Source organism: Megalobrama amblycephala, linkage group LG1, assembly GCF_018812025.1.
Source record: "Megalobrama amblycephala isolate DHTTF-2021 linkage group LG1, ASM1881202v1, whole genome shotgun sequence".
Classification (NCBI taxonomy): Eukaryota; Metazoa; Chordata; class Actinopteri; order Cypriniformes; family Xenocyprididae; genus Megalobrama; species Megalobrama amblycephala.
In genome coordinates this window covers 13,172,066-13,188,514 of record NC_063044.1, presented here as the reverse complement: position 1 = coordinate 13,188,514, position 16,449 = coordinate 13,172,066, and the positions used below count along the sequence as shown (strand labels likewise).

The 16,449-nt window shown below is 34.9% G+C and overlaps 1 protein-coding gene across 1 annotated transcript; it reads left to right on the top strand.

The window, feature by feature from the left end:
- Positions 1-969: 969 nt before the first annotated feature.
- On the top strand, positions 970-16,204 carry LOC125263252 (protein NLRC3-like). The gene is made up of 6 exons (XM_048182241.1): positions 970-1,036; positions 11,516-11,794; positions 12,056-12,118; positions 12,303-12,365; positions 12,548-12,610; positions 14,403-16,204. The coding sequence occupies exons 2-6, from the start codon at positions 11,536-11,538 to the stop codon at positions 16,202-16,204; spliced, it is 2,250 nt and encodes a 749-aa protein (XP_048038198.1). The 5' UTR covers positions 970-1,036; positions 11,516-11,535.
- Positions 16,205-16,449: the final 245 nt, after the last annotated feature.

Sequence of the window (16,449 nt, the reverse complement as noted above, 5' to 3'; positions counted from 1 at the left end):
ATCTTTCACCTATGGAGACCATTTGGCGCATCATTAAACGAAAGACGACCACAAACTCTTCAACAGCTGGAAACCTATATCAGGCAAGAATGGGATCATATTCCAACACCAAAACTCCAGAAACACATTGTAACAAAGGGGGACTCCGGCAGAGATCCAATTGCAAAGCTTTTATTAAAAGTGAGCGTGGTCGTACAGGCAGGGTCAAAACAGGAACAAACAGGTACAGCAAGGGACAGGCAAAGTCGTGGTCAAGATACAGGCAGTAGATCAGGGCTGGCAGATATCATTCACAGAACAGCAGACAAGGCATGGGTCAGGACAGGCAGCAACGGGTCGATAACGGGTAACAGGCAGGAACGGTAACAAACAGGCAGACAGGATATTAGTACGCTCAGAATTTTATCACAGGGAAAACAAGACCTTGCAATGTATGTGTGTGAGTGGGAGTCCTTTATAGTCCAGGTAAAGAGCTTCAGGAGTATGTGGCAATAGGTGATTGGTGGAGTGAGTGCATGTGATAGGCAAGGGAGGATTATGGGAAATGGAGTCCGGAGTGAACAGGAACGGTTCACTCATAACCAGATGTCTTCACACTGTTTTGAAAAGCAGAGGAGATGCTACACCATGATAAACATGCCCCCATCCCAACTATTTTGAGACCTGTAGCAGGCATCAAATTTGACATGAGCTCATTTTGTGCATAAAATTCGATAAAATCACTTTAAACATTTATATTATCGATGTTCTATTGTGAATAAAATATTGGCTTATGTGATTTGAAAGTCTTTCAGTTTTCATTTTATTAAAATTTAAAAAACCTGTATCAACAAACTTGAAAAAACACAAGTAAAAAATTCAGTTTAGTGAGAACACACATTTCAGAGAAAAGTCAGTGTGTTTGCTGACGTCTGACTGTCACTGACACTTAAAAAGCAGTTTCACTTCCTTTATTTCACATAAAGTGAACAATTTCAGAGCTGCTGTTCAACACGACAGTTCAGAAGAGAAGAAAAGTCTTCAAATATGGTTTGAGGTGAGTGTTTCATCTTTCTTTTATTGTTTTCATCTATTTTTAAAAATAGATGAAAAAGAGAGTCCATAAATACATACAATATTTTCACTTTTGAATGCAGATCTGTGAAATGTGAGATGGGAAAAGCAGGGCTGAATAATAATGATTTATAATTAACTGACACATAATTTGTGCTTTCACACAAAACTACAGAGCCCCACACATGACATGCAGGAAAAAAATAGTAGGCTAAATCGTGTGCAGGATTTATAAACCGAGGGAATAACTATGTAAAGTGTGCATCATGTGCGGGGCTCCATAGAATATATATATATACTACCGTTTGGGATCGGCAAGATTTTTAATATTTTTAAAAGAAGATTTGTCTGCTCACCAAGATTGCATTTATTTAATTAAAAATACAGTAAAAACAGTAATATTGTGAAATATTATTACAATCTAAAATAACTGTTTTCTATTGGAATATAATATAAAATGTAATTTATTTCTGTGTTGGAAAAGCTGAATTTTCAGCATCATTACTCCAGTCTTCACTGTCACATGATCCTTCAGAAATCATTCTGATATGATGATTTGCTGCTCAAGAAACATTTATGATTATTATCAATGTTAAAAACAGTTGTATACTTTTTCAGGATTCCTTTATGAATAGAAAGTTCAAAAGAACAGCATTTATCTGAAATACAAAGCTTTTGGGTAACACTTTAGAATACTGTATCGTACTTACTGCATAACTAATAAGGAATTACTGCAGAATTAATCGGTAGTTCTTCATTAACACTCAAGTAACTACTATTAACTACTAAGGAATATGTGTTAACTAATCAGTATGTCATAGCGTTTTTTAATTGTGTTAAGTAACTATTAGTTAATCAGTAACTAATCAATTCAGTCATGCCTCCTGAAGAACTACGATTTAGTAACTACTAATTCAGCTTCAGGAGGAATAACTATTAAGTAACTATTAATGAACTGTGAAACTCAGTATCAGGTTATGGCCCTTTCTTCTTTACTACTAATGTTAGTTGATTTACTTAGATTTATGCCTACTGTACTGATATATATATATATATATATATATATATATATATATATATATATATATATATATGCTCTGCAAATATTGTTAAACATTCGTTCATTTGCGCCACTGTATGTTTCTGTCGGTGGGTGCTATACTGTTGCACGTCTTGCATCACATGCAGGTCAAAGTTTGAGCGCACACATGTAATATCTGTGAGTTTTGTAATATCTCCCGTTTTCCAAGAGAAAAGGGACTGGGATTCCAACTGTCAGCGGAGAGGTAAATCGCTCTCGCATTATAACAATGCGCTGGCGACACTTAAACTAAACACTGTAGATACCACATTAATGAACTGTAGTTGTTTATTCATTTATGTTTTTTAAACGAATGGTGAATTCTTCGTGTTTTTCCTCGTGCTCGAACATTTCCGTGGATGGCGCTTGAGAGTGTTCATTTTTTTATTCAAGTGTTGTCTGCAACCAGAAAATCAGGATGGATCCGTGACCTGCCAATACCTCAGGTATGTTTATGGCCTTATATATATTTTGTGTCTGTTTTTACTCAAGATATTTCATATTACTATTATAAAGTGATGCCAAATGAGTTCTGTATTTAAGGCAATGATCATTACCACATCATGCTCAAAGAATTACTTCAAACCCACTGATAATTAATAGAGAATTACCACATCATTCTCAAGGAATTACTAAGAACCTGGAACAGTATTCTAAAGTGAAAACAATGGGAACCCATTGATAATTAATAAATAATTACCACACCATTCTCAAGGAATTACTAAGAACCTGGAACAGTATTCTAAAGTGAAAACAATGGGAACCCATTGATAATTAATGAAGAATTACCACATCATTCTCAAGGAATTACTAAGAACCTGGAACAGTATTCTAAAGTGAAAACAATGGGAACCAATTGATAATTAATGAAGAATTACCACATCATTCTCAAGGAATTACTAAGAACCTGGAACAGTATTCTAAAGTGAAAACAATGGGAACCAATTGATAATTAATGAAGAATTACCACATCATTCTCAAGGAATTACTAAGAACCTGGAACAGTATTCTAAAGTGAAAACAATGGGAACCCATTGATAATTAATGAAGAATTACCACAACATTCTCAAGGAATTACTAAGAACCTGGAACAGTATTCTAAAGTGAAAACAATGGGAACCCATTGATAATTAATAAATAATTACCACAACATTCTCAAGGAACTACTAAGAACCTGGAACAGTATTCTAAAGTGAAAACAATGGGACCCATTGATAATTAATGAAGAATTACCACATCATTCTCAAGGAATTACTAAGAACCTGGAACAGTATTCTAAAGTGAAAACAATGGGAACCCATTGATAATTAATAAATAATTACCACATCATTCTCAAGGAACTACTAAGAACCTGGAACAGTATTCTAAAGTGAAAACAATGGGAACCCATTGATAATTAATAAATAATTACCACATCATTCTCAAGGAATTACTAAGAACCTGGAACAGTATTCTAAAGTGAAAACAATGGGAACCCATTGATAATTAATAAATAATTACCACATCATTCTCAAGGAATTACTAAGAACCTGGAACAGTATTCTAAAGTGAAAACAATGAGAACCCATTGATAATTAATAAAGAATTACCACATCATTCTCAAGGAATTACTAAGAACCTGGAACAGTATTCTAAAGTGAAAACAATGGGAACCCATTGATAATTAATGAAGAATTACCACATCATTCTCAAGGAATTACTAAGAACCTGGAACAGTATTCTAAAGTGAAAACAATGGGAACCAATTGATAATTAATGAAGAATTACCACATCATTCTCAAGGAATTACTAAGAACCTGGAACAGTATTCTAAAGTGAAAACAATGGGAACCCATTGATAATTAATGAAGAATTACCACATCATTCTCAAGGAATTACTAAGAACCTGGAACAGTATTCTAAAGTGAAAACAATGGGAACCAATTGATAATTAATAAATAATTACCACATCATTCTCAAGGAATTACTAAGAACCTGGAACAGTATTCTAAAGTGAAAACAATGAGAACCCATTGATAATTAATAAAGAATTACCACATCATTCTCAAGGAATTACTAAGAACCTGGAACAGTATTCTAAAGTGAAAACAATGAGAACCCATTGATAATTAATGAAGAATTACCACATCATTCTCAAGGAATTACTAAGAACCTGGAACAGTATTCTAAAGTGAAAACAATGGGAACCCATTGATAATTAATGAAGAATTACCACATCATTCTCAAGGAATTACTAAGAACCTGGAACAGTATTCTAAAGTGAAAACAATGGGAACCCATTGATAATTAATAAAGAATTACCACATCATTCTCAAGGAATTACTAAGAACCTGGAACAGTATTCTAAAGTGAAAACAATGGGAACCCATTGATAATTAATGAAGAATTACCACATCATTCTCAAGGAATTACTAAGAACCTGGAACAGTATTCTAAAGTGAAAACAATGGGAACCCATTGATAATTAATAAATAATTACCACATCATTCTCAAGGAACTACTAAGAACCTGGAACAGTATTCTAAAGTGAAAACAATGGGAACCAATTGATAATTAATGAAGAATTACCACACCATTCTCAAGGAATTACTAAGAACCTGGAACAGTATTCTAAAGTGAAAACAATGGGAACCCATTGATAATTAATAAATAATTACCACACCATTCTCAAGGAATTACTAAGAACCTGGAACAGTATTCTAAAGTGAAAACAATGGGAACCCATTGATAATTAATAAATAATTACCACACCATTCTCAAGGAATTACTAAGAACCTGGAACAGTATTCTAAAGTGAAAACAATGGGAACCCATTGATAATTAATAAATAATTACCACATCATTCTCAAGGAACTACTAAGAACCTGGAACAGTATTCTAAAGTGAAAACAATGGGAACCCATTGATAATTAATAAATAATTACCACATCATTCTCAAGGAATTACTAAGAACCTGGAACAGTATTCTAAAGTGAAAACAATGGGAACCCATTGATAATTAATAAATAATTACCACATCATTCTCAAGGAATTACTAAGAACCTGGAACAGTATTCTAAAGTGAAAATATCCTTGTGCATAAGTAATAAAGCCTAAAGTAGTACTAACATAAAAAATGTAATTTTACTTTAAAAGATGACACATTTTAAGAACATTTACATTTATTGCAGTGTTAATAACATTTTCAAAAAAAAAAAATATATATATTTTCATACAACAAAACAATGAAAAAAGTGAACACTAAAACAAGAAAACAATATCAAAGTTTTACATCAGATTACTAGGAACTTACCAAATATAACAACAGAAGACAGCAAATATGTGTATGCCTAAACTTCAGCTTTCAGCCAATGGTTCTCTAATACATCTAATTCATGTTATTTTATTCTGGCAAAGGTCAATAAGCATGCCATTCTTCTTTTTTTCCTCGATGATGCTTCGAAGTGGCTCCCTTGTGCACATTTCTTTGCACTGTTTGGCAAACTCTGACAGTTTCTGGCCTCTGTGGAACTTTTCACGCAATGTCTTGTAGGCTTCAGCGTCACAATACTCCAGCTCTGCTATCGCTGCCGTATCCACAACCGTTTTTCGATCCACCCCACACTTGTGGTACGACACATTGATGTCCTAAGACACGAAACGATCGGTTTTTGTGAGAAACCGAACGGTATTTATATATTTTTTTAACTCTAATACACCACTATGTCCAACTTCCTTCATCCTCCATGTTAATAAGGTCAAATTGCATTTTGATGACGGAAGCGATGTCGCGCGCGTTGACTTCAACGTGTGCTAGAGATCACTTCCACCATCAGAATGCGATTTGACCTTATTAACATGGAGGATGAAGGCAGTTGGACATAGTGGTGTATTAGAGTTAAAAAAATATATAAATACCGTTCGGTTTCTCACAAAAACCGATCGTTTCGTGTCTTAGGACATCAATGTGTCGAGCCACTTCGAAGCATCATCGAGGAAAAAAAGAAGAATGGCATGCTTATTGACCTTTGCCAGAATAAAATAACATGAATTAGATGTATTAGAGAACCATTGGCTGAAAGCTGAAGTTTAGGCATACACATATTTGCTGTCTTCTGTTGTTATATTTGGTAAGTTCCTAGTAATCTGATGTAAAATTTTGGTATTGTTTTCTTGTTTTAGTGTTCACTTTTTTCATTGTTTTGTTGTATGGAAATAGATTTTTTTTTTTTTTTGAAAATGTTATTAACACTGCAATAAATGTAAATGTTCTTAAAATGTGTCATCTTTTAAAGTAAAATTACATTTTTTATGTTAGTACTACTTTAGGCTTTATTACTTATGCACAAGGATATTTTCACTTTAGAATACTGTTCCAGGTTCTTAGTAATTCCTTGAGAATGTTGTGGTAATTCTTCATTAATTATCAATGGGTTCTCATTGTTTTCACTTTAGAATACTGTTCCAGGTTCTTAGTAATTCCTTGAGAATGATGTGGTAATTCTTTATTAATTATCAATGGGTTCTCATTGTTTTCACTTTAGAATACTGTTCCAGGTTCTTAGTAATTCCTTGAGAATGATGTGGTAATTCTTCATTAATTATCAATGGGTTCTCATTGTTTTCACTTTAGAATACTGTTCCAGGTTCTTAGTAATTCCTTGAGAATGTTGTGGTAATTCTTCATTAATTATCAATGGGTTCTCATTGTTTTCACTTTAGAATACTGTTCCAGGTTCTTAGTAATTCCTTGAGAATGATGTGGTAATTATTTATTAATTATCAATGGGTTCCCATTGTTTTCACTTTAGAATACTGTTCCAGGTTCTTAGTAATTCCTTGAGAATGATGTGGTAATTCTTTATTAATTATCAATGGGTTCCCATTGTTTTCACTTTAGAATACTGTTCCAGGTTCTTAGTAATTCCTTGAGAATGATGTGGTAATTCTTCATTAATTATCAATGGGTTCCCATTGTTTTCACTTTAGAATACTGTTCCAGGTTCTTAGTAATTCCTTGAGAATGATGTGGTAATTCTTCATTAATTATCAATGGGTTCTCATTGTTTTCACTTTAGAATACTGTTCCAGGTTCTTAGTAATTCCTTGAGAATGATGTGGTAATTCTTTATTAATTATCAATGGGTTCTCATTGTTTTCACTTTAGAATACTGTTCCAGGTTCTTAGTAATTCCTTGAGAATGATGTGGTAATTATTTATTAATTATCAATGGGTTCCCATTGTTTTCACTTTAGAATACTGTTCCAGGTTCTTAGTAATTCCTTGAGAATGTTGTGGTAATTCTTCATTAATTATCAATGGGTTCTCATTGTTTTCACTTTAGAATACTGTTCCAGGTTCTTAGTAATTCCTTGAGAATGATGTGGTAATTATTTATTAATTATCAATGGGTTCCCATTGTTTTCACTTTAGAATACTGTTCCAGGTTCTTAGTAATTCCTTGAGAATGTTGTGGTAATTCTTCATTAATTATCAATGGGTTCTCATTGTTTTCACTTTAGAATACTGTTCCAGGTTCTTAGTAATTCCTTGAGAATGATGTGGTAATTCTTTATTAATTATCAATGGGTTCTCATTGTTTTCACTTTAGAATACTGTTCCAGGTTCTTAGTAATTCCTTGAGAATGATGTGGTAATTCTTTATTAATTATCAATGGGTTCCCATTGTTTTCACTTTAGAATACTGTTCCAGGTTCTTAGTAATTCCTTGAGAATGATGTGGTAATTCTTCATTAATTATCAATGGGTTCCCATTGTTTTCACTTTAGAATACTGTTCCAGGTTCTTAGTAATTCCTTGAGAATGATGTGGTAATTCTTCATTAATTATCAATGGGTTCTCATTGTTTTCACTTTAGAATACTGTTCCAGGTTCTTAGTAATTCCTTGAGAATGATGTGGTAATTCTTTATTAATTATCAATGGGTTCTCATTGTTTTCACTTTAGAATACTGTTCCAGGTTCTTAGTAGTTCCTTGAGAATGATGTGGTAATTCTTCATTAATTATCAATGGGTTCCCATTGTTTTCACTTTAGAATACTGTTCCAGGTTCTTAGTAATTCTTTGAGAATGATGTGGTAATTCTTTATTAATTATCAGTGGGTTTGAAGTAATTCTTTGAGCATGATGTGGTAATGATCATTGCCTTAAATACAGAACTCATTTGGCATCACTTTATAATAGTAATATGAAATATCTTGAGTAAAAACAGACACAAAATATATATAAGGCCATAAACATACCTGAGGTATTGGCAGGTCACGGATCCATCCTGATTTTCTGGTTGCAGACAACACTTGAATAAAAAAATGAACACTCTCAAGCGCCATCCACGGAAATGTTCGAGCACGAGGAAAAACACGAAGAATTCACCATTCGTTTAAAAAACATAAATGAATAAACAACTTTCTTCTAATTCTACAGTTCATTAATGTGGTATCTACAGTGTTTAGTGTAAGTGTCGCCAGCGCATTGTTATAATGCGAGAGCGATGTACCTCTCCGCTGACAGTTGGAATCCCAGTCCCTTTTCTCTTGCAAAACGGGAGATATTACAAAACTCACAGATATTACATGTGTGCGCTCAAACTTTGACCTGCATGTGATGCAAGACGTGCAACATTATAGCACCCACCGACAGAAACATACAGTGGCGCAAATGAACGAATGTTTAACAATATTTGCAGAGCATATATATATATATATATATATATATATATATATATATATATATATATATATATATCAGTACAGTAGGCATAAATCTAAGTAAATCAACTAACATTAGTAGTAAAGAAGAAAGGGCCATAACCTGATACTGAGTTTCACAGTTCATTAATAGTTACTTAATAGTTATTCCTCCTGAAGCTGAATTAGTAGTTACTTAATCGTAGTTCTTCAGGAGGCATGACTGAATTGATTAGTTACTGATTAACTAATAGTTACTTAACACAATTAAAAAACGCTATGACATACTGATTAGTTAACACATATTCCTTAGTAGTTAATAGTAGTTACTTGAGTGTTAATGAAGAACTACCGATTAATTCTGCAGTAATTCCTTATTAGTTATGCAGTAAGTACGATACAGTATTCTAAAGTGTTACCAGCTTTTGTAGCATTATACACTACCGTTCAAAAGTTTGGGGTCAGTAAGAATTTTTATTTTTATTTTTTTGAGAAGAAATTAAAGAAATGAATAAGGATGCATTAAATCAATCAAAAGTGACAGTAAAGACATTTAAAATGTAAGAACAGATTATATTTCAAATAAACGCTGTTCGTTTGAACTTTCTATTCATCAAGGAATCATGAAAAAACTGTTTTTAACATTGATAATAATCATAAATGTTTCTTGAGCAGCAGATCAGCATATTAGAATGATTTCTGAAGGATCATGTGACACTGAAGACTGGAGTAATGATGCTGAAAATTCAGCTTTTCCAACACAGAAATAAATTACATTTTATATTATATTCCAATAGAAAACAGTTATTTTAAATTGTAATAATATTTCACAATATTACTGTTTTTACTGTATTTTTAATTAAATAAATGCAGCCTTGGTGAGCAGAGAAAACTTCTTTTCAGTTTTTTTTTTTAAGTTCATTTATTTAAGTGAGGATAGCAAAATAAAATAAACTGTGACATATTATACCCAAAAATACTTCATACAGTGGATTAGCAGGAAGATTTATACAAATTTGGGACCAAAATTATTCAGACACTTTGACCTGAACATGTTTTGCTGAAGTGTTATCAGACATAATTAAGATTAATGTTTTCTGACACAGTTTAACTCTGAGATCTTGTCATATTTTATTACCATTTTTTTTAAACTACAGTGAATAAACTTCATTAATGAATGAAATGTTGAAGGTGTCTGAATAAATTTTGGTTTGACTGTATATATGGTTTATGAGGACACAGCTGTGTGTAATGACATGTGTATTACAACATAAACATGTTTTATAAGAACACTTCATTTGTCCTCATAAACCAAATGACTTAAAAAAACCTACTAAAGAATGTTTTATTAAAAAAATGTAAAAATGCCGACAGTTTCCTGTGATGGTTAGGTTTAGGAGTAGAGGTAGTGTGGGGGAGAGAATGTATAGTTTGTACAGTATAAAAACCATTACGCCTATGGAGAGTCCTCACTGAGATAGCAAAACAAACCTGTGTGTGTGTGGATGGGTGTGGGTGTGTGTGTTTGTGGATGGGTGTTTGTGTGTTTTAAAAAAAAAAGTGACAGGAGAGCAGCACATTGACTCTCTCTGGTCTGAGGCTGTGTTACGCCCTTCCGGCTGATAACAGATCTGTTTCCTCCATTGAGATGTGGAAATCTCACTTAAAAACATCCTTATTTTCTATGGCTTTGAATTGTTGGTGTTTCTGGGGCTGTATTTTGTTTTATGAATTTGATGTATATCTTTGATGTTTTATGGTGTTTTTACTGGCTGTAGAGTCTTTGGTCTATAGTGTAGTGGTAAAGCGCTCTGTAAATATAAAGACACTCACTCTCTTCACTTCATTGTCTGGTCTCGTCTCACGTACCTGGACTCCTTACCCGCTACTCAGTTCCTGTGTCTCCATTCCTGTCGTCATCTGTCTCCTGTTCTCCATTCCTCGCTGTTCTCATTATCCACAACGATACACGGGGCTGCACTTGTACTGAGCATTGGTCCATGATCGAGTCCTTTATATAAAGACATTTTAATGGGTGCTCTTTTTTTTCAGCACCTGATTACAATTTTGATTTATATCATTCACACAAAATACAGTTAGCCTGCTGTCTTATACAGATTTATTCAGATCAATCTGTAATGTTATTAAACAAATGTTAAATGTCCAGATATTTCATTTAATAACAACAATTATGTAATGTGTTCTGTTGTTAGTAGTAGTAGTATCAGGTTTGCAGTAACTTTTGATCAGGCATTAAAAACAGCTACCTCTACCTGAGGGTATTTTTGTTTGTTTTTGAACACTAGACCAGGGCTGGCGATTCCACATTCAGTTCTTTTTGCACAACTTACTGTATAATACCATGATAAACTCCTTTTGAAGATCCTCATTAAAGGTACAGACACAGGCTTCATTGACATCTTCATATCTCACTTGATCTCATACGCGCTTTCTAATATCCCGCCATTACTAACTGCAACGAATGATAACGAATTGTGATTGGATGGTAATTTTGTTCTCCAAAATATACTATGATGAGATTGGCTACCTTTGTTTAGGCTATTCTCACGTGACAGAAGCCTACTACTTGCTTTTATGATCATCTAGCAATAAAGATGAAATACAGGGCAAAACTTTTTTTTTTTTCATAATAAGTTGAGACACTAAAAACATCTTTTTCTTTTTGTCCTGCAGCTGCAGATCGTTGAAGGACGATGGCATCTGTGAAAGATCTGCTTGATAAATCACTGAATGAACTGGTACAAGCTGAACTGAAGAAGTTTCAGTGGCATTTAGTGAACGATCATGAGTGTATATCAAAGTCTGAAATGGAGAATGCAGATAGGTTAGACATGCTGGATAAGATAGTGGCACGTTTTGGACCAGAAGAAGCTGTGAAGATCACCGTGAAGATCCTGAGGAAGATGAACCAGAATAATCTGGCTGAGCAGCTAGAGAACAAACACAAGCAAGGTAAAATTAAAATGAAGTTGTTAAATGTGCTGTTTAAAATATGAATAAAATGTGAAACTAATGAATTGATTTTTTATAAATATATCTGAAATAATAAAGTTGTATTATTTTTCTATAACTGATGTCTCACAGAGTGAATGTTTAGAGAATAAGTGAATAACTGCTTTTTTAGCTGAATCTTTCATCTCTCTGTTTTGCTGATGTGTTTGTGTGGTTTAATGTCACAGTATTTTCATCCTGATCTCTTTCTCTCTCACACAGCTCAGGCTGAGGGCAGTATTGAGGATCCTGCACTTGCTGGAGTCAGTTCAAAACCGATGGAGGGTAAATAATGATCACTGTACAGAGAATCCCCAAACTCAGCCACTTTATCCTGGGTTATAGAATAATAACTCATAAATTAACAACTGCTTTTTTAGCTGAATCTTTCATCTCTCTGTTTTGCTGATGTGTTTGTGTGGTTTAATGTCACAGTATTTTCATCCTGATCTCTTTCTCTCTCACACAGCTCAGGCTGAGGACAGTATTGAGGATCCTGCACTTGCTGGAGTCAGTTCAAAACCGATGGAGGGTAAATAATGATCACTGTACAGAGAATCCCCAAACTCAGCCACTTTATCCTGGGTTATAGAATAATAACTCATAAATTAACAACTGCTTTTTTAGCTGAATCTTTCATCTCTCTGTTTTGCTGATGTGTTTGTGTGGTTTAATGTCACAGTATTTTCATTCTGATCTCTTTCTCTCACACAGCTCAGGCTGAGGGCAGTATTGAGGATCCTGCACTTGCTGGAGTCAGTTCAAAACCGATGGAGGGTAAATAATGATCACTGTCTGCACAGAGAAACCCCTGTAGGCCATAATGTAGGCCAGATCAGATGCTCTTGACCACTGCATGTTGTAAATGATTAGTGTTGAATCAGTCTTTCAATGGGCCTAGATTGGTTCCCAATATTTTAGTGTCATACCCCCATAGACATTTAACATCTTTCTGCAAACTCCCTCTCTAACACTCGGACTGCAGTCACACCTTTTCCATTATGGGACAATATTTGCACCCATAAATTGATTTACAGGTGCATTTTTACCTTCATAAAGTCAAAGTTTTCTAACCATATTAAATGTCATGTTTTATATCATATTCTTACAATTCCATTAATTATATTATTAATATAATAAATGAAGCAATAAATTGAGATACTTTGAAATATTAAACAAACTGCCAGTAGGTGGCAGCAAGTCACTGTCTTAATGAGTGAGTCATCGAGTCGTTCATTCTTTCAGTAATGAATGGGTCAGTGAATCATTGACTCATTGAATCGTTAACATTAATGATGCAAAACACTTTGTTAGTGATCTTTCAGGCTCAATATAAAACTGTAGCAGGACAGATGAAACTATGGCAGGTAACCACTATAACTTTTGAATGTGAAATAAAAAGTAAATGTTGTGTTTGTGATATAGTACACAACCACGGATCAGTTGCGCACTGCAAACGCGGCATATGTGAATGCACAAAAGCGCGTGCTGCTCCTGCATCGCATGCACATAGGCATGACGGTGGTGCTTCTCCGCTCTACTCCCTGCGTTGTCTTATTTGGTCGATAATAACCAACGTTTCATTTCAACAAATTAATACCCAAAGCTTAAAGCCTAAAGAATTACCTATGTTAGGGTGACCATATTACCTATGTGCACATGTCTGAATGTTTAATATGGTGCTGTAAATTGACCTGCTGCAACTAATGCTGTTGCTAATATGTCGTTAATCTGTTGTAATTACGTAAAATTAAGGAACAATAGTTGCCCCCTTAAATTTATTTTCCAGTGTAATTTTTTCCTTTATAAATTCAAAAGAGAAATATGCAATAAGTAATACTTCAGTCTTATCTTACTATATTACCTACATAATATTAGTTTATTTATATATTTAGACTTTTTTTTTTAAACAACAGCGGTGGACAGGGGTCAGCATGGGCACTATGCAGCCCCATACGCAACAAACTGTCATGGGGTCCGCCCATGACCCTGTTGCTGGTTCACCGCTGTTCCTACTTTGGACCACTTTTGATAGATACTGACCACTGCAGACCGGGATCATCCCACAGGAGCTGCAGTTTTGGAGATGCTCTGACCCAGTCGTCTAGCCATCACAATTTGGTCCTTGTCAAACTCACTCAAATCCTTACGCTTGCCCATTTTTCCTGCTTCTAACACATCAACTTTGAGAGCAACATGTTCACTTGCTGCCTAATATATCCACACACTAACAGTTGCCGTGATGAAGAGATGATCAGTGTTATTCACTTCACCTGTCAGTGCTCATAATGTTATGCCTGATCAGTGTATATTGTTATCGTGAATTAAAAACACACATATCATGATATGAGATGTAATATTTTGATCTTTCACCCCTACAAGGTGTGTTTAAGAGTGAAGACATTTCCATGCAGTCAACTTAAGCATAAGTGTGATTCATTTGAATAGTAGAAGCACAGTTTTCAAGTTACCACGCATGTGTGATTATTTTTGTAATAGGAATATCAGTTTTTAAATAAAATAATAAAACCGGATCACTTTTTGCTGACATTTTCCCTCTTTCTCAAAGGCTCAGCTGCAGAGGACAGTAAAGCTGCTCTTCATGAGATCAGCCTCAGACTGAAGGTCAAATTAAAACAGGAGTATGAACGAATATTGGTTGGTAATTCTCAGAGGGGTCGTCAGAAATACCTGAACAATATTTACACTGATCTATATGTGGTGGAGAATGAGACTGGAGGAATAGTGAGTGAACATGAGGTGAGACAGATCGAATTCAAACTATTTGATGCCAAGGACACACCAATCCAGTGCAATAACATTTTTAAAGTCCATAACGGTCAACAAAACAAAAAAGTGTTGACGATGGGCATCGCAGGGGTAGGAAAAACAATCTCCATCAATAAATTCATCCTTGACTGGGCCATAGGAACAGAAAATCAGGATATTGCCTTAATTTTCCCTCTTCCATTCCGTAGACTGAATTTGATTAAAGAAGAGTACAGTCTTATAGGACTTCTTAACAAATACTTCTTTAGTAGTCCTGAAGAACTGCCCTTTCTTCCTGATGGTGACGGTAAAATCATGTTCATCTTTGATGGGCTGGATGAGTGTCGCTTCCCTTTGAACTTTAAAGAGGATGACGGATTTACAGATGTTAAAGAAAAAACAACATTGAGTAAGATAATAACAAACCTCATTAAGACACATCTGGTTCCCTCTGCTCTCATCTGGATCACATCCAGACCAGCAGCAGCCGGTCTGATACCCCGAAACTACATTGATCAGGTGACAGAGGTACGAGGATTCAACGATGAGCAGAAAGAGCAATACTTCAACAAAAACAGCAGTCCTGAGGTTGCTGGAAACATCATCTGTCATATCAGGAAATCCAGGAGCCTGTACATCATGTGCCACATCCCCGTCTTCTGCTGGATCTCTCTCACTGTTCTTCAGCCTCTACTGGCTCGAGAGAGCAATGACAAAACACCCACAACTCTCACAGGGATGTACACAAGCTTCTTACTTACTCAGCAGCAACAGATGACAGCAAAATACACTGATGGCCCTGAACCTAAAGCCAATGCCAGGTCTTTTGATGAGATTATTCTGAAGCTTGGGAAACTGGCCTTTCAACAGCTGGAGAAAGGAAATCTGATTTTCTACAAAGAAGATCTTGAGGAATGTGGACTAGATGTCAGTGAAGGGTCGGTGTTCTCTGGGTTATGCACTCAGATCTTTCAGGAGGAAAAAGCTGTTTCAGCAAGAAACGTTTACAGCTTCGTTCATCTCAGCATCCAGGAATTCCTTGCTGCTCTCTATGTGTTTTTGATTAGCAAAGATGAGAAAGCAAAGCTGCTTTTTCAATCCCTGAGAGAAAAACTGAGATGGAAACTGTCCGGAAAGACACAGTTTCAGCTTCATAAGGGTGCGATCAACAAGGCTTTACAAAGCAAGAATGGACACCTGGACCTTTTCCTCCGGTTCTTCCTGGGTCTCTCTCTGGAGTCCAATCAGAGTGACCTGAAGGAATTAGTGCCAGGCCTGAAACTCAAAACAGAGAACATGAAAAGCACTGTTGACTATATCAAAAAGAAAATAGAGATGGAGAAATCTGTGGAGAGGACCATCAATCTCTTCCACTGTCTGAGTGAACTGAAAGATGATTTTGTGGAGGAAATTCAGAAAAACCTGAGCTCAGGAAATCTTTCAGCACAGATTCTCTCCTCTGCTCAGTGGTCTGGTCTGGTGTTTGTGCTCCTGATGTCAGAAGAGACTCAAGAGAAGTTTGAACTTCAGAAATACAGAAGATCTGATGAAGCAGTGATAAGACTGCTGCCAGTGATCAAAAACACAAGAAAAGCACTGTAAGAGTCTTCTTTACATTCATTTATATGCACTGTTGGTCTTTTGTAGTTGGGACTTCTTTTTAAATGGATGACTTGTTGGCCTAGACAGTTCAGAAAAAAAGAATAAATGTAAATGTAAATCAATGTGCGAGATAATATTAAATGAAAAATTGTCTCCACCATCAGACAAGTTGAACCTAAGTTTTACCCTTTTTATTATTCTTAATTGTATCATAAATTAAAGAAACTGAAAATACAGGTTTGATG